The sequence below is a fragment of the Cryptotermes secundus genome, unplaced genomic scaffold (assembly GCF_002891405.2).
Source record: "Cryptotermes secundus unplaced genomic scaffold, Csec_1.0 scaffold401, whole genome shotgun sequence".
NCBI classification, from domain to species: Eukaryota; Metazoa; Arthropoda; class Insecta; order Blattodea; family Kalotermitidae; genus Cryptotermes; species Cryptotermes secundus.
Genome location: NW_019731223.1, coordinates 248,559 through 267,930, shown reverse-complemented (window position 1 = coordinate 267,930; position 19,372 = coordinate 248,559). Strand labels below are relative to the sequence as shown.

The 19,372-nt window shown below is 41.0% G+C and overlaps 1 protein-coding gene across 15 annotated transcripts in view; it reads left to right on the top strand.

Annotated features, from left to right (window-relative positions):
• LOC111866505 (protein madd-4) overlaps positions 1 to 19,372 on the top strand; it is a 669,679-nt gene that overhangs the window by 468,852 nt on the left and 181,455 nt on the right. For all 15 annotated transcript variants that reach the window (XR_004513226.1, XR_004513225.1, XR_004513224.1 and 12 more), the window contains exon 5: positions 6,436 to 6,615. Coding sequence is in view for 11 of the 15 variants with exons in the window: in XM_033752289.1 (XP_033608180.1) it covers positions 6,436 to 6,615 (180 nt within the window). In the remaining 4 variants the exon portion in view is untranslated. The remainder of the gene's footprint in view (positions 1 to 6,435; positions 6,616 to 19,372) is intronic.

The following is a 19,372-nucleotide window of genomic DNA, read 5'->3' as shown; positions in this document are numbered from 1 at the left end:
TGTGTGTGTGTGTGTGATTTGCGAAGTGTCTAGATCAGTGAGGTTGTTAGACCTACTGGCAGTTACGAGTTACAAGAGTCCAGTAATTCCAATTAGCAACCCAAACCCCGTGTCTAGTCACTAGTGCATGATAAAATGGAACCAGAAGCTGCTTAATCAATAATGGGCATAATCGGAAGGTACAACATGGCGGAGATACTCAAGTTGGAGGGAACATGTTTGGTTCCTAAGAGAAAGGGACAAATACCGCCATGATGATGATATCCTTTCCTTCTTTCCCCTCTCAGAGTGAGCTTTGGCCTCCTGAACAATCTGCCTCTGTTCTCCTCTATTTTTCATCCCTCCATTCGAAGCTGATTGTCCGGTTTCTAAACGATTTAGTTTTTACGGTATGAAGTTGTTATCGACACGCCCAATCCCCAACCTAGAAGATCAGGGTATCCCTTTTCGTCTGACTCCCACCCCTTGACCTGTCCGGCATGGGTAACTCTACCAGTAGCTACGCTACCGTCAGCATAGGTCTCAGGAGCACTCAAACCCCACCACCACGATAAGCTGGAAACATCATCGGTGGGAATATTTTCATATTATTCACCCGAATAATCCCGGAAATTCCGACAGTCAAGATGTTATTTATTTGTAGTATTTTTAAAGAAGCTGTCAGTAAGTTATGCATGCAGGATTTTTGTGGAAAGCTAGAAGGAAAGAGACCACTAGGAAGAACTAGACGTAAATTGGAGATAATATTAAAATGTATCTAGAAAGATAGGACTTAGTCCCACCCCACTAGCAATAAATATTAAAATGTATCTAGAAAGATAGGACTTAGTCCCACCCCACTAGCAATAATAAATAATAAAAAAATAATATTTATATTTTTGCATTTTATATTTCCGTAATTCATCCGCTTAACTAATTTGCTATATACTGGTTAGGCCAGTTCTAAAATAGCCCGCAACTGCTCCCTTGAATGTCACGATTCATAACCATCCTGCCACATATATTTGAACATTATAGGCCCCTATGTCCGTTGATAACAGAGCATCATTAGACAAACTAAGGAACAAGCCAGTACCACATCAAAGGTAACAAACAAATTAATGATATTCGCAGACATATCTGTTTGAAAGCCAAGCTGATTATCTTCTTCAGCAGGACCAATTGTTTCGCTGTTCAAGTGCCACCCTCACCGTAATCCTGTGAGCCGACTACCGCTCCGTTGTATTAAAGCAGATGCTGTGTGTCTGATCGATAGGTCGTCCGCTATTAACTTGCTCATTACTGAACCACTGTGTTGGTCGCAGCTAATAACAGAGAGTCTCTCTCACTTTGTTTATACGTGCCCCAGCTCAAATACCCAGCTCCATGGAGCAGAGCCCTATTAATCGCTCAGCTGGTCAGAAAAGCCCCAGTATCTTATCAATTCCGAACGATCTGTTTCACCTACTAGTCACTGTCTTTCAGCCACACTGTTGTTTCCATTTCCACTTTAATATTATCCTTCCATCTCTGTTTAGGTTTCAGAAATGGTTCATTCCATTCAAGTTTTCTGGCCAAAGCATTTGTATGCATTTCTCATCTGTCTCATGCGTGCTATATGATACACTCATTCTATCCAGTTTAGTTTAATCAACCTACTCATCTCTGATGAAATGTACAAATTATGGAGCTCCTTATTCTGATTTCCGCATTCACTTGTTATTTCTTCTCTCATGGGTTCAAATATTTTGATCTATCTATCTATCTATCTATCTATCTATCTATCTATCTATCTATCTATCTATCTATCTATCTATCTATCTATCTATCTATCTACAGTCAGTTTGTTACACCTTGGCCTTTTTTCAGTTTCTTAATCTTATACACAGTTGGGATGACTCCTTGGACGGGGGATCAGCCCGTCGCAAGGCCGCTATCTAATTACAGAGAAACACAAATACAGGAAAACTCACACCGACATCAATGTCTTGAATGGGATTCGAACCCGCGGTCCTAGAGTTCGAGCGAGCGAAGACAGTACATGCCTTAGACCTCGCGGCCACTGTGATCGGCATTCTAATCTTCTATGGATAGAATATTAAGTGGACACGCTGAGTGAAAGCAGCCGCTCTGTTAGCAACTCTGTCCACTAGATTCTGTATCGCCACTGACCGTTAATGACAGGGTGCGCCCCGCATACCTTGTTAAATGTTTAACGTGAAAATTCTATCCAGCAAGCGAACCAGTAGTTACGGCTGATATGTATCGTTATGTCGCGCGTCTTCAGGTACCCAGCCCAACTCTTTCACAGAGTATCAGCTCTCCTCAAGGTCAGCACTGCCTCTTAGAATGCGTCGTTACCCCCGGGGTTTATAAACTGCTGTAACAGGAACCCCTTGCTATCATGCAACACAACTGACAGTAAGGGCATGTGTGTTGTACGTATAGCTGTCAGAGTGTACACATGTGTCAGTTTTTATCTGGCCGTGGTGCAGAATTTTTATACTTTCTTTATTATTTCCCTCTGACTCATGGCACGACTTATAGAAAGTAAGAAAAATGGATTTGTTCCTCTCTGTAATAGATTTCCCCAGTTTCACAGTGTGGCATATTCTCCATGTTTGAATACTGGACTGTAAAAGTGATCAGATGACGTTGATGGACACGAAACATCCTGAGGCAATATTCCCCTCTTAAGGAGATCACACGGCTTGTCTGCCTTTGCACCCTTCTCAGGTAAATACTGAACCCAACCACACGATTTGCAGTAACGCATGTATACTGTATCTTAGGTCGCTTCTTTGATCTTTCTAACGCCTTGTTGGACTGCATGTCAATTTACTGCCGATGCAGACAGGTTGTATCAAAGCTAAACTCACTGGACAGAGTCAGAAGTTACTTTTACTTGAATTCCGAATTCATGCGGATCTGGAAGGAAGCGACCGGATCCTAATTTGAAATCAAGGGGAAAAATCGAAGGAGAAAACCAGTGAGAAGGTGGCAGAACCAGTTCTAGGATATCTCTGATAATGCAGGATGAAGTAACAAATCAATTCCTTGAAGATGATGTTGATCCCGGTACTTTCCTGAAGGGACTGAGGAAAACCAATGAAAACCTTCCCTCATGACCGCCAGTCTCCAGTCAAAGATTTGAACCCATAAATTCTAGAATAAGAAGCAGCAGTACTATCTCAGAATTGCAGGGTTTTTGTACTTGGTCAATTGTCCAGTATCCTAGAAACTAGAAAACACAACGTTTCAGAAACTGGATCTCTTTCCGTCCTGAGGCTAGAAAGAACTAACCTCAATCACTGGAAAGCCCGTGTCGGCTTCACTACAGCCATTTATTCAACTGAGGCTAGACTAATTCTGCGGGACATAACAAGAAAATATGCAATAACAATTGTGATAAAATCACGCACATGCTTGGAACTATGATAGAAAGGAGGTAGAAATTTATGCTAAAAGCCTAGCGAACAAAACCAAGTGCATTGGTGCATTTGCCTGGTAATATACGCAATCATCAAGAACCTTTAGATTTTAGGATCACCAACTGACTGTGATATTTGGTGCGAATTGTGCTGATTTTGTTAATAGGCCTACGTATGCCTAAAAGTAGGCAAACCGAACATTTTCAGTTGTAAATGGTAAAGGTAAATTTGTCTCTGTACTTAATTAATTAAGCTCCAAGCCATGAAGACATACGAGGAATGTTAATGTACGGCTTAATGCACTCGGTACTAATGGAAGTGAGCGCTTAGCTTCGTGCTCAGACTGATTTACTCTTCGTAAGAAATCTCCCGAAACTCACTGGGTGTGAGCTTGGGTGAGCCAAAGATGCGGTTGGGACCGTGTGAAGAAGAGAAAAATCTCTTTCCCCTGCCTGGAATCGAATCCAGATACCATGGCCGTCCAGACCGTAGCCCATCACTATATCAACTGAGCTATCTCGGCTTCCATTTTTAATTTTACGTTGTATTTTAATTCTATACAGAAAATTTACACGTATGATAACTAAGGCGCTCAAGAACAGAAACATATTAGACGAAAATTAATGACATTCCCGTTTTCGTGATAAGGAAATATTCACGAAATTTGACGTGGAAATGTTTTATTGAAATTTGTCGAAATATCTAACTTTTTTTAAGATTTATAGTTCTCACAACGGTGGTTAAAAAGAGTTGTGTCTTCTTTGATGTAATGCCGGAGGAAAATATCGCCTCCATATTTGGAGCTGGAGAGTTAGGTTAGGTTTGGTTGCTGCCTGCTTCATGCTGGTTTCCTGTTTCGCTTACTCTTCAGCCTTGAATAAGAAATATTTCTCCCCAAAATCATTTGACTTCCTGAGGAATATTTGGCGTTATATTCCACATGGCAACTATTTATTTGAGTTTATATAAACACTGGGCAGCAACACCGGACAACTTGCATTAATACTCACATCTTTGTCTGCATCTCGATTTTAACTCGCTAAATATTAATCCGGGCGAAATGGGTTTTAAGCGGAAGATAGAAATATTCAGTACATGTTTCATGCTCTACGTGCTTCTCCATAAGTCTTAACAATTCCAGATATTGTTAAAAGAAAAAAGCGAGAGAACTCGCCAAAAATGTTCCGGTTTGCCAGTATTCCGCAACTTGTTTTAAAGATTTGCTGCTGTTGAGATATGTAATACGCCTTCCTTTTCTGTGATTAACCTTAATTCTAAATCAGTCGTTGCAGACAATTGAGGTTAGTAGGCCATATCAAATGAAGCCTTTCACAGCGAAACGCTGAAATATTGATTTCAATGTAGCCACTCATCTTAATGAATAATCGTGCTCTACCAACCGTTCGTGATGAAAGGTTATATGAGAAATTGTATGGGGCAGATTTACGAGAATAACAGATGTGCGTGTGGGAGTATTCCGCGACCACATACACATGCAAAATTATATTATCTTGTTTCTTATTATTTGTTGTGGCAAAACTGAGTGTCGTTACTTTCAAGAAATATTTTCATACCTACATAATAAATAATTCTCTGCATTTTATGCATGTCCATAACATCGCCATTTTCTCTTATTCATATGCACGATAAAAGAAATGATAAATATATACGAAATTATTAGGGCTGTTAGCAATACTGAGTCATATTCTGGAGGTATCATAACACTTCTCATTGTTTCAGACCCTCGAGACAAATGATAAGTTAGCAACCGAAATCAGGCCACGATTGCTTCCCTTCGCATGATCTTCAGTTCATTATTCACTGGCGGGTCTTTCAGTCTACGTCATGCAGATTAAGCGACTGTATGTTAAATGAAACCATCTCTGTCGCTACAAAGGAGAATGTGTGTTGGCTTTATTTGCATATTTATTCTCTATAAATTACCACACCGTTGGATCAATCTCAACCAAATTTTGCATGATGGTACAGGAACTCGCTAGGAGTTTGCCTCAGGATAAGGTTCAGTGATTCAGTATTCTGCTTAATGGGTCCTTACTATTGTCACTTAATTCCGTAAAATGTATTCCTAGGCGAGACTAAACCTTTATTCATCTAGAAACTCGCAGTCTCATGGGAAATGTAAGGCGCTTTTTGTCACGACATCTTTCGCAGGCCAGGCTATTTACCAGTCCAGTTTTAATATTTCTCGCTTAAAGTGACAGTGCCATAGAGATAGTGCTATCACTTTTTTCATCTGGTTCCTATTTACGTCTAGTAGCTCCCTAGTTCTTTTTACAGATGTTTCTTGAAGGAATCCTTTCGATTATTTCGTTCAGGTGTGGACTGTACGTTAATTATATTATTTTATGCTCATGCCGTCCTAGGTGGCCCATCTAGCGTCCCTTTCTGAGATACCTTAGGCGGATCTGAGTACTAAGGTGAACGTTCAGCTCCTGCTTTTGATAGCTCATCTAAAATTTTATCTCTTAAATTCCCCTGTGTCTAATTTGGAGCTGATTTCATAATTGTCTAGTACTCTGATTGCAATTTGGTTCCCTAGGAGAATATATATATATACTCATAGCCACGATCTCTATTATGCATTGATCAAACTGTGATTGCATACGCATATGCCTGTGGCACTGTGTTTCAATGTCGAAAGCGGAAGATAAGCCACTATCTTACGCCATATACATTCCTGTAAGTACGTCTCTGTAACAAACGCCGAAGTTCCGACAGCATTCAACTGTTCCTCTCCTCGCTGGCTGGTGACGCCCTCGCACCTAACCCATGACGGTAACTCATATTTTCGATGGCTAAAACAATCCATTTGTTTTTCCTTGTATAGCCTTGGCACGGACCGCACAGGAAACACCGCTTCTATCTATTCCTCTGTTTTTGGGCGGTTATTCGTTACCACGGAGACGTGTTTACCGTGCCGTTGCTTAGCAATGGATGTATTTTCTGGATTCTCTATTTCAGCTGTCATCGGACATTTCACAATATTATTACTTTCTTGTTTCAGCAACCAACAGCTGATCGCCGTGCGTCAGCTGGTCGGTTTGATTTTGGGTGGTCCCCTTGGTCCGACTGGAGCACTTGTTCCCGTACCTGCGATGGGGGTGCCTCATATCAACTGCGACGCTGTAACTCGCCCTCGGGCTGCAAAGGCGAAGCCGTGCGGTACAAGATATGCAACATGCAGGTAAGAGCGGCCACTGAAATTTCTAGAAGGCGCAGTATTGGCAGAATGCGGCATTTTATTCTGCTTAATGTTGAACCCTTTACATCATCAGATGTCTAGCAGAATATATTCGTGATAAATATAGAATTTAATTTTCATGAATGCTGCAGATTGTTACCTTAAAACGTCAAAAGATGACATGACTGAGAATTACACATACCAATGGTATGCAAAGAAGTAGGCTAATATCCGTTTGAAAGCCATATATCTACTTCGTAACTTGGAAAGTGTCACAGAAAATTGTCAGTGTTATTTATAATCATATTAAATTCATAGTTTCAGGTAAGGTATAAAGTGGATAGGCTATTTCAGGGAACCTGTGAGCGACAAGATTAAAGTTAGGATTATGTTTTCTGCAAACATGGCATCACAATTATGGAATTTTAAATTGCTTGAACTACATAGTGCATGGTTTGTAAAGCAGATGAAGGACGTCGTGCCGCGTGCAAACATCGCAACATAAATGTTGAATTTTGAGATATAGCTTATGGTGTTCTACAGTATTCCGGGACATGTAAGAGCAAATAATTTGAAAAAGGTCCATCCAGATAAAAGCATTGTGCTTGTATTGAGTATTGAGTATAGAGGGGGTGGGTTTCCCCATGCACTTAGACCAGTTATTGGTCCATTGTGCGTCCCCCTTTTAATTTCTACTGTCTCCATACCCTACCGGTACTGGTGCTCACTATTAGCCCCTTTCTGCCAGCGAGATTCCAACCTTCTACTGGCAGTGGTATCTAATACTTAGTCCATTTCTGTCAGAGAGGTCCCCCCTCCTCTGGCAGTGGTACCTGATACTTCCCCATCTACCGGAGGCATTGGAAACTACTTTGGGCGGGAAACTTTTTTGCCAAATTTAGCTCAGAGGTCTCCTAGAGACATGAGGATCTTTTACGTGCCGTAAATCTACGACACGGGACCCACGGCTTGAAGTCCCTCCCGGAGGACTTGTTCCCTGAATTTTCCCGCCATTAAAAATTCCACGACCTCCGCCGGGTTTGAACCCGCGTACCTTGAGTCATGAGGTCGGAACGTTACCCCTAGACTACGGAGGTCGCTATTGTGCTTGTAAGTTTAATAACAAAATTGAGGACTACCCAGCTCTGAGAATGTCTGCTATGCAAACTGTCGAGAGTGTAGCTTCCTGCCCAGCGCTGTTCCGTGTCGCTGCGGTGTGTTAGCTCACTCCTAAACCTGTTTCTTAAAGAAATAATAGCGGAGCTTTTACTTCTGCAAGCAAGCATCCCCATTCGTTTTATTTCAGAAGCTAGATCAGTGTATTTCTTGAAAGGCATCCTTTGTTCCTCTTCTCATCTGTTTTATTTATAACCAAGCTTCTAGAATATTATCATCTCTGTTGATACTGGAGAGTTGATGTTTTCGGGTTAGCAGTAAAGTTATTAGCATTGGTGAATCCTGGTCTTGAAGTGAGGTCATATGGAATTGCAACCACTCTCCTGGTAGCACGAACAAAATTGTATTTTATTTTCAACGACACTCATATGAAAGCACAATTTTTGACACATAGAATCTATCTGCTCCCTCATTCTGCACATAAGAAATTAATAATTACTGTGGCTTATGAGATACGTAATATGCACAGCCAATTCCGAGAACAAAATTGAATCTTTATTTGAATCGAGAAAATAAAACTTTCTATTTTCATTCCATATTTAGATAAACCGAACAATTAGGACTACAGATGAATTACTCAGTTGTAATAAATTAAATGTCCTATCTGTGGGAGAAACGGAGGAAAAGAATAGAAAGCCTGACCAGTGTTCACCCCACTGCCGGCACTCATATCATATCATATCATCAAGGAACACCAGGAAGAAACGTCTGTAGCTCATGGCAACCTGGATGACCTGGACGCTACGGTCATTGGTGGGGAAAGGTACCTAAATTAGTGCACTCTGACGAGCGCTGTCTCACCTACCGCCCTTTCCGGATTGTAATCACTAAGTAAGACACCACATTCTTCACTCATTATAATAATTTTGATATGTACGTAAGCAATATCATATTCCAACTGTCATGTATGCAGCCTGTTATGTTTTTTATTATAGTTCCTACTCAGCTCTTCCAACCACTCACACTAGCTGAATCAGCGGTGTTCAAGAAACTGGTGGTTACCAAGCAGTAGCCATAGATTGTCGTTGAGGTTCAAGTGCTGTTTCATCTCCCCCACCGATTCTGTCTGTCCATTGGTTGCTCCCGATTTTGTGTCCCCATAGTCACACTTTTTTTTACCTACTTACTCCCCCTTAAAAAACACACTTGTGCACCATCAGCATTTCACCAAACTCTGGCCCAATTGCTTGTTCGATCAGCCATTAATTCCTGCAACATTCAGCAGTCTTATTTCAAAACTACTTTACCACATCTACTATAGGAATGAGGATGCGTCTTGATTAGTTTGTGACGTACGACGTTACATCATCATTGTGAAGTGACTAGATTATATTTTTAACGTAGTCTCGGTATTCATACATAGGAGAGATTGCTTGTGCTAGAAGAGACGTACGCTAGTTCGTAGAATAGATGAAACTTTGCCGAACACGTCCCGCAAAAGTCACGATGTTATATCATAAATTTCGTCCTTTGAAATGAAACTTCCAAAAATCTATGTAAGATTTGAGGCTTTCATGGCGGTGACTATGAAGAAAGCAGTTTTCTGGGATTTGGCGCCGTGTATATGTGGTGTTAACCGACGTTTCGGAGGAATGTATTGCCTCCATCTTCAGGGTAGAAGGAAAAATATAAGAAATTCGTAAGCGAATAGACCGTGAGAATCGGTAAAAGCAGACTGAGTCTGCAGTCTGCACACGTAGTAAAGACAAGCAGCGGCACGCACACAGAGAGACTACACAGAATAATGCCGGTACGGTACTAGATACAAGAAGTAGCCGCTGCAGCACTATAGACATAGGGCAAGTAACCCTGACATTTTTAAATTTTAAATTTAGAGGAAAATTGGAAAAGATTTTAAAATTAGAACTGAAGATTTTATAAGTGCTAATTCAAAGAAATCAAAATTGACGTGTGTAAATAACAAAGACATCAAACAAATACATTTTGGTAATAACGACGAAAAGAACAATCAAGAAAACCTGTGTTTTTAAATTTTAAATGTTAAACTAAGTGCAGTGTGACAGATACGTGAGTAATACACCTAATGATGGCCGTTTATGGCCGAAACATGTAGTGTGTACAGGAGAGCAAAACGAAAGACCTATAATATATGGTTTCGCTGAAGACGGAGTTGTAAGGAGTACAACAGGGTGCTTAAATATAATATTGGAAATAAAGAATATAAAACTATCCCTGTAACAGGCCGTGAAGGCCGATAGGGTTGTGATACGTCGAGGCTCCCACATTTTCTAGAAATCGGCTAGCAGACGGCGTTCAGATTGTCAGCCTTACCCACCGGCCCCCTTTACCCCCAGGAAGATTCCGGCTGCTCATTTCTGTTAGAGGCTGAGTCGATCCTAGGGCCATTTTGCGGCTGGAAGGATTAGGATAATTGAAAAAAAAATCAAATGACATCGAGACTCGAAACCGAGACCTTTCGGTTTGTAGCACAGTGCCTGAACTAACTACGTTAACGCGTGCCCCCAATTCAAAGGGAAATATGCTCATTTATGTCATTATGGATATTTTGGCACAACATTCCTAGTGGTCATTATTTAATCTTTAGTACACGTAGTTTACATTTTGGAGCACCTGAATTTATACGACGATATTGTTTTATTGTTTTATATGTTAATATTTTGCATACATCGGTTTCTCAGTCTGTTAAGCCGATATAGATGAGTAATATTTTTGAACAACGTGTTGGTGAAGACATTTTGATACCTCGAAACTTATATCATATTTTCACCCAATAAAGTATAAGTTAAAATGAAGAATAGTTAATATACTGTGTGTGCCTGTTACGTGCCAGGTCACAGTAGGAAGTGGTGCCGCGTCACCGCGCGTTGCGCGTTACATCACCGTGGGGAGAGTGGCGGGGCAGGGACTCGCCTATTACCATACTAACGCGAGCGCTACGTTACCGCCACGTACCGCTGGGGAGGTGGGTGTCCTCCGTTGCGCAACATGTCACAGTATGTACCATGTGTTTTAACATTCTTTAACTCAGCATTTTCTCACAGTGTTTTATATATTTCCTATTATGCTCATAATCTACGGGCTGGACGACTGAGGGGTCGGAGTTCGAGTCCTGGTAGTGTCAAGAATTTTCTCTACGTCGTTCAAACCGGCTCTGGGAGCTTTAACCAACCTCCTCTCCAATGGGTACTGGGGCTTTTCCCCCGGGGTAAAGTGGCCAGGGAGTGAAGCTGACCACTCACCTCCAAGTGCCGAGGTCAAGAAAATGTGGATCTATGCGTCGTGCACTCCCTCATTCGCCCTCATAGCGTAGTACTTAATTAGTTAAGCACAGTGACAATTTTATTATGCTCGGAGTAAACAGTACTGGAGGCCCATTGTTTTATGACGTAGAAAGTGGATTGTAAATATTATTCAGACGAACCTTAGGCTGGTGCTCTTTGGTGTAGAAAATATTGTCTACATGTGTCGCATTTAGCGCTGGGAAAAAAATGAGAAATGCTTAAACATTTCTGAAGAAAAGTCTCACAGAAACAGACCTACCACTGAGCGCAGAGGGGAAGATAAAGTGAAGATCATGAACCTGTATATACGAGTACTATGAGAAGAGTATATCTTTTGGTCATTTAAATGATCTGTTAGATTTCTTATTACATTTATATTTTGTGACCGCGTGAAATAAATTTTGGTCTATTTTTGTAAGACCGAAAGCCACTCAGCGAAGAAAGTTTGTGGTTTTCTTTCGCACCTTAAATGTAACCGAAATGTCCTTCTCATAGTTTCTGTAATAAATACCGTTAGACGACAACATTAAAAGATTCTTTCCTGCAGTGCTTTTTTAATAAAACTGCAAAAACCAGTATTCGGAAAGCATAGACGTTAACACAGAATTATATTGCATCACATGAAGGAGTAGGAGCCGGGTAAATCAGAGAATTCAGCTACAGAAATCTTCTTCTGTGGGCCAAAGGGGACCCGTAATTCTAAGACGGGGACAACCTTGTTTTGGAGACGATCCAACAGAAAAGAAACGTTTTCTTGAAGACAATCTATTATTTTGAGGTTAGGAAGGGGCAACATCTGAGCAATAGTTACAGTGTTACTCGCCAGAGGTGCTGTCCTCCGGCAATAATATGACTTTGTCACATTGAAATATCCATGGCTCATTGTACTTCTGCCATCATCAGTGGACAGAACAGATGATAGTGTAACGCGTATACCCGTTACTAGGCAACGACCACGAAACAAAGAGGTTTCCATGGTAATGAGTTCGCGGACGACAGTAGAGGAACTGTTATAGACGGTGTTCTCTATATGATCCATGCCAGGGGGTTATGAAACGAGGACACCAGCCGAGAAGTACTCGAGTTCAATCCCGTGTGGAGGCGGGGTCGAATACCTCCACCGTAGCCCTGCGATTCGTAGCAGGCGACGAAAAGGGAACGCAGTGCCTGGGGCTATAACCGGGCCACCTTCTTCCTGGGGGATATAAATACGGGAACCTGGACCTCCAGGCTGGGGGAGTCTCGAATCTGAGACAGTAAAATGTGGTCATGAGTTCCGCGTTACTCGGACCTGAGAATGACTGCGCTGGCGAGGACCAGCAGCAATTGTAAACGACAGACCCAACCTCTCTTCAGAGAGGATGTTACATGCCTTAGACCGGCACTCTCCGGGCTGGATAATGATGCTTCATATTATAAAAGACAAATGTTTGCTATGAAAGACACAATTCACTCAGGCAGTGTATGTGAACAGAATTTCAGAGAAAGTACAAAAATAAATTTCAGGTATCATCTACGAGAAACACTGGCATCGTCAGTGTTTGAATGATATAGAGGAAGAAATGTATTTTAACTTATTCCTGAACGGCCGAAGAAGCAAAAGAAATGTTCTTGCACGCGGTGCCTTTATGTACCTTCTGCTGCACAGCGTAAGATTAATAGCAAGGTACTGATTTCATTTCATTTCTTCGTTTTATGAACTAGAAGAAAAGAAAGTGAGACACTCAAGAGTGTTTTCAGATGAACGAGGAGGATATTCATGCATATGTCTACCATGGTTTGCTTTCGAATGTACGTACTGTGTCTCTTACAATTTATCCAACTAATCATTTAAATTCACGTGGTTAAAACGTTCCTACAGAAGGGAGATACAAATTTTGTTCCCTAAATTTTTCCGGGCTCGGACACATATCTATTGCCGCTCCCTCCAATCTGGTTGAACAATGTTGAACACTTGCTCAGCGCTACCCTTGGCTGGCCGAGGAAATTGCAGTAACCCTTGAAGCAATCGTAGTTGCTCAGTACGAGAGTTTGTTACTGGGAGGAGGGGTGGAAGTATCACTGGCTAAGTACGGGTAAATAGGGAGCTGCAACATCAGAGCTAACCAATACATTTCACTTGTTTTATTTGAAATGCGTCTTGAGAAAGCTAAATGAAGAGGGCGCGCCATAGCTCAGGCGGTTAGTCGCTGGCTTCCCATCGCGGCGGCCCGGGTTCGATCCCGGGTCTGATCAAGTGGGATTTGTGGTGGACAAAGTGGCGCTGGGGGAGGTTTTCTCCGAGTACTTCGGTTTCCCCTGCCAATCTTCATTCCACCAATTTCTCCACAATCACCCTCACCTATCATCTGGGGCTGGTACAATAGGCCAGAAGTGGTCGCAGTACAAGGAACTTAGTCCCACCCCACTAGCAATAAGAAAGCTTAAATGAACATAAATAAAAATAGCATTCTCTCCATATCCTACAATCTCACGTTCTGTCCTTCTTTGCACAAAGTGAATACATTTTGGAAGTTCACGTTTGTCTGTTGGACCATAGTAGGTTCAAATACTCCTTACTTCAGAAATACTGGCCAGACTTGTATGGAATGTAATACATAAAGTCCGCATAATTTGTTTATTTCGTAAAAATTGGGGAAACACAACCAACATTTTGAATGAATTTCTCATAAACTCGTAATTTTCTAGCTTATATAACTGTTTTAATAGTCCGATAGGTGGGCTTCAATGTTTCGAAGGAATATATTTCTGCCATTTACATGGTTGAAGGTGAATGTGATATAGACGCGATTAAGATCTACAGACTTTGGTTTCAGCACTTCTAGTTTACAAGATCAACTAAAATTGGGAAATCCATGAACAGTCTTGCAGCAGTTTTATAGTTCTTAGAACCTGAATGAAGTCCGTCATTAATTTCATATACAATTTGCCCAGTCTATAAGTATCTGTAGCATCACTTATCAGCTACTTATTCTGACTTCCAGTCTACCAATGGCGGAGGAAGAATTGTTTTCTACGTGAGAAAATATCTGCTTTGTCCACAATAAATCATGGCGAATGAGTAATGCAGAATAAAAATGAACGTTTTCCTGTTTCGTTAATTTTTTCGGATTCTACAAACTTAGCTTTTTCGATTGAGTTATTTCATGTAGATAAATTGTGACTTACGGATTTTAATTTCTTGGCATGTTCGAAAGTTTAGTTTCATGCAGTCACTTAGAAGGTATGATTATTTGCGTGCCTTTAAGACGGTTTCTTCCGTTAGTAATCATCACTAGCTTAGTAATAACACAGTACATTCTATTTTGTGAGTCAATAGAAGAGAGAAATTTTTCCCTAGATAGCTTTTATTAACTCTTTAAAGTACAATACACGTTATATGTATCATTTGCCTTAACCTTAAAAGACTATGAATTTTTCCCATGGAATGCAGTTATACATTTCTTAAAGTTCTGAGAATAAACAACAATTTGTTTTCTTAAACAGCGGAGATTGATTCTAAAGTGTTCTGACGATGTTGTGTAACACACAGAATTATTGGGTTTTTGGACTTTTTCTGTGGTCCGATATTATAGAAAATAGAAAACACAACATTTCGGAAAGAGATCCAACTTCCGAAACGTCTTGTTTTCTATTTTCTAGAATATCAGGCGATGGTAAAGGTCCAAAGTACCAGTAATTCTATGAGCACAAATTCAGCTCTGTAGTAGGTACTCGTGTCCTTGCTTTGGGAAAGGAATACAAACTTTAAATATAATTCAAGCTTCAAAGAAGTAATTATGTTTTTCATCGGCTTCAGATCGCCTCCTTCCAGGCAACAGAATATGGAATCACGCCATTACTGCTCGAGTTATGTAGAAGTGATATTATATAGTTCAGACGCACAAGTTCTAATGAAGAGCGCGGTAAATGGAATCAGCTGTATTCACTGTTGTAGGGCTACAGTCATTTGTTTGCGGCTACACTGCGGTCATGACGCAGCTGTTGTCATGAAACCGCGGCCATATCTTCCCCCTCGCTTTTACGCATACCTTCGAACCATACAAAACTTTATGAATAAATGTAATTTGTTCTAAACATGTATGGCAGACAACAACAGATCTTTATGATTCATGTCAGCTTCTAATATTTTTTTCTTGATTATGATTTTCCTCCAACCGGTTAAACGTGATATTACTCGTAATGCGGAAAGTGAACGTGTTTAACCGTATTATCTGCTAGAGAACAAACAAACAAACTCCTTGACCTGTAGTCCTCAAGCGAACTATACCGACCGAACGACCGCCACTTGTCGGCGAAGTTAGTGCCAACTTTTGCGGATAGAGGATGTCGCGTGGTCAGCGCAAAGGATTCCCACGGCCGTTAATCTCAATTCTGAAGACATGAGCCGCTATATCCTTGAAATAGCTCTTCACTTATCTTTACGAAGCTGAGTGGACCCCGTTCCAGACCCACTACTATTCAGAAAACCTGGTGGCAAAGGAATCGAACCCNTCCTTGACCTGTAGTCCTCAAGCGAACTATACCGACCGAACGACCGCCACTTGTCGGCGAAGTTATTTATTTCCTACTTTCTAAATGAGACAGCGCACAGTCCATCTATTATCATTTTTAATACTCAAAATAATGTGATCCCTTATGCTGCAGTTGATTTTACTTCTGGGTAAATCCTTGTGTTAATATAATCGTGAGAAATATTGATCTGTTACTAAAAAGGAAGAAAAGGGTAAAGCCATCCCTGTAACAGGCCGTGAAGGCCCATAGGGTTTTGAGACGTCGAAGTTCCCACATTTTCTTTAGACAATTGGCTCACAGATGGCGGTAAGGTCAGCTTTACGTGCCGGCCGTGCGTTACCCCCCAGGAAGATTACTATCGATTTCAAATACGCGTCGCATTATTGTGTCTTTAGGTTTTTGATCTAAAGGCAGAGAAGGTGACAAGAACGGTTTCTCAAGTTGGATGAATGGTAAGCCTAATTTGTCATATGTTCTGTCGGCTGATAATGGTATAACTGCGCAGATCCTCGGACCTTTCACCGAGATGGTTTTCTGTTGTTACCTGAGAATAGCACCTCTGGTGAGGAAATTTGTAACTTATGCTCAGATTTTTCCCACTCCTAACCTCAAAATAATATATGGCCTTAAGGAAAACGATTTTCTCTGCTGGACTGTCTCCAAAACAAGATTGTCCCCTCTCTTAGAATTACAGATCACCTGTAGCTCACCGAGAAAGTATTTACTTACTGAAGCTCGTTATAAAATGTGAAAAGATGTCAAACTACGCTAAAATTACGGAAGAAACAATTACTCTACTTAAAGTGCTATTAATTCTACAACATTCGGAAATATTGTTACATTGCCTTTGGAGTCCCTAAACACAAACCCGGAGATGAATTGAACTTACTTTCCTAGATGAGGTGTCGTGTCCTTATTATACTTAGTTATGGGCCCACTTTAACAAATTAGGCTTAAAATGTTTTACATTTTTATTACTTTGACGTGTATACCCATTGCTAGGCAACGACTCGATAAACACATTCCCGCGGACGAAAATGCGCTCAACAATAGGACGTCTATTTCTAGACCCCGGATTAATAATTACACCTTTTTAGCAATTGAGGCAGTGTTTTCTGTATGGTCCGTGCCCAGGCGTTTTAAAAGGACGAAGAAAGTCGTTTGATATGTCGAGAATTGTGTCAAGTTCTGGAGATGGCAGTCGAAGGCGACTGAGAAGAAATAGCAAGAATTGAATTACACTCTCCAAAGAAAATTTCATGTTTGATTTGAAGTTACAGTGAGACGGTTATAAACCCGTTGCCAGGACATGACTAGTGAAGTCCTAATGCGTGTGTGACTGTGAACTGTAAAGTGTGTAAATCAGTGATAGCGCTGCATTGCCTGTAGTCCCGAATTCTGGATGTATACGGTGCAATAAATCCAACCATCCTATCTAAAACCCGTCTTATGAGTCACACGCAAACTCCATTAAACATGACATTACTTTATCTTTCCTTGCTTGTGAGGCAGGAGTTTTGCTATAAGTTGTTTTCAAGCTCTAGTGAAACAACTTTATTTGAATAAAGCCGTTCTTATGCATTATGTGTGCTTAAATACTCCAAACTTTATTAAAATTCAGTTTAGATGATTTAAGATTTCTTATATTTTAATAATGTGAGTACAATGCCTCAGAATGGCCCAGACCCTTTCTAGTCATTGCTGTTGGAAAATCGGGCGCGAGCTCTGCGCGAATAAAGCAGAAATGTGACGGCGGAAGTCATTTCTACACACCCGGTCGGACTACTCCGGGTCCCTGATTGTGCTGTATATCACTTCACGCGCTTAATAAGTGCGATCGATTTTGGTTGCTGATGGTGGAATATTGCAACCACACGAGCAGAATTCTAGACCGCAGTTAATTGACGTACGTTATAATCGTCATGAAAATGCGTTATAGGAAAAAGGAGAAGTTTATTGGGGTTGCAGATCTGTTGTTCCGAAATAGCGTTATTGCGCTCAAGAAATTATTCTCCTGGTGACGGATCTAAGCTACCAGTACGCACTGTATCAACTGTTTGAAGCGTTAAGCTCGTCTGAATAATATTGTACTGTCTGGACGGCGAGGTGTGGAAGATTTTTCTCTTCTCTACAGCATCCAGGCTGGCTGGGGCCACCCGGCTTCCTATACAAATGGGTACCGGAGGGCTGTTTTCTCTCGAGTAAAATGACAGAAGCGTGCAGCTGACCACTCATCTTCATCTAGGGCGGAGGCCACGATTGTTGGAGTTATACCTCCACTCCCCCATTTGTGTGTATTGTGTGGTGTTTAATTAATTAAACACAGGGACAACTTTGCTTTACCCTAAATTGTCATGAGTGTCTCGCCCACCATGTTTTTATTACTGATTTTGATAAATAAATACGCCGTTAGGATGACATTGAATGGCATAAGGTGAATACAAGTTATTTTTTAAATCGGTGGTCTGTGTCAAACCTGAAAAAAAGAAACGCAGAACCCCAGGGACAGACGCAATCACAGACAAAAACGGTGATCTCGTGAGATTATTTTTATGTAAGAAATAAGAGTGGGCTGACTGCCATGGGTTCTAAGAAAGCGTAAAATAATGAAAAAGCAAAATCTTCTATTTGTTCCACCGGATGTACTCTTTCTTTCAAACGAATGAATTTTATGCTCCATTTCAGTGAGTCACACTTTTCTGAAAGTATTGCATTGGCCCGCCCTGTACTCATAAACTTGTTCCAAAATGGCTGTCACCAGTAGAGTGATTAGGTATTGTTAGTAGCATTCATCTCATTGAGTCGGATTTAATTGTGCCTTTGGTGTAGCAGACTAAATTAATGGAAGTAGATAGGGACTTCACTGGGCTTGTAGCTAAAGAGACTAATTAGAAGACAAAGGTATTCAGCACACATCAGTACGGTATCTGTGCATGCTAGCGTTCTATCTAATGAAGAAATAATTGGTGTAACTTTATACTATTTTTATTGAACTCGACTGTGTGAATTATATAGGTACAAAGAATAAATTTTATTTTTAAACGGAGTGGGGAAATTGTCTGCGGGTTATATGGAAGAAAGTGCTCTCTCTATCACAGCTCGACGTAGTCTTAAAAACAGGAATTACACTTTGCAAAAGGTAAAGTTGTCCCTGTGCTTAACTAATTAAGCACTATGCTATGAAAGCGCAGGGGGAGTGGATGTATAGATCTACATATTCTCGACATCGGCACTAGCTGTAGGTGAGTGATTAGCTTCACGCCCCTTCCGTTTTACCCCCGGAGAAAGATCCCCCAGTTCCCATTGGAGAGGAGGCTGGGTGGACCACAGACAATGTGAAGAAGAGAAAATTCTTGAGCGTATCGGGACTCGAACTCCGACCCATCGGTCGTCCAGCCCGTAGCCAGTCGCCCCGTCTTGCAGGTTTTTGATAGGAAACTTCGAGTGGAAAAGATCATTTGGAAGACCTAAGCGTAGATGAGAGGATAATTTTAAAATGAAGAGTTCTCTTTTCTGGGACATAACGCTGTATAGTCGGTTGACTTTTAACGGACTACACGGTGTTATATCACAGAAGCTAAGCGTCTTCATAAACACCGCCGTGAGAACTTTAAATCCTACAATATTAAAATGAATCATACGGGGATTAGGTGGGATTCATTTTAATCACGATAGAAATTGGAGGACTCTTGAGAACACGGCAATTAGCCTTCGGGGCCCATAAGGACGAGATATTTCTTGAGCTGAGCAAATGCTAACTTCTGAAGACGGACCCTGCTCCATGGAGTTGGTTCAGTTAATTAATT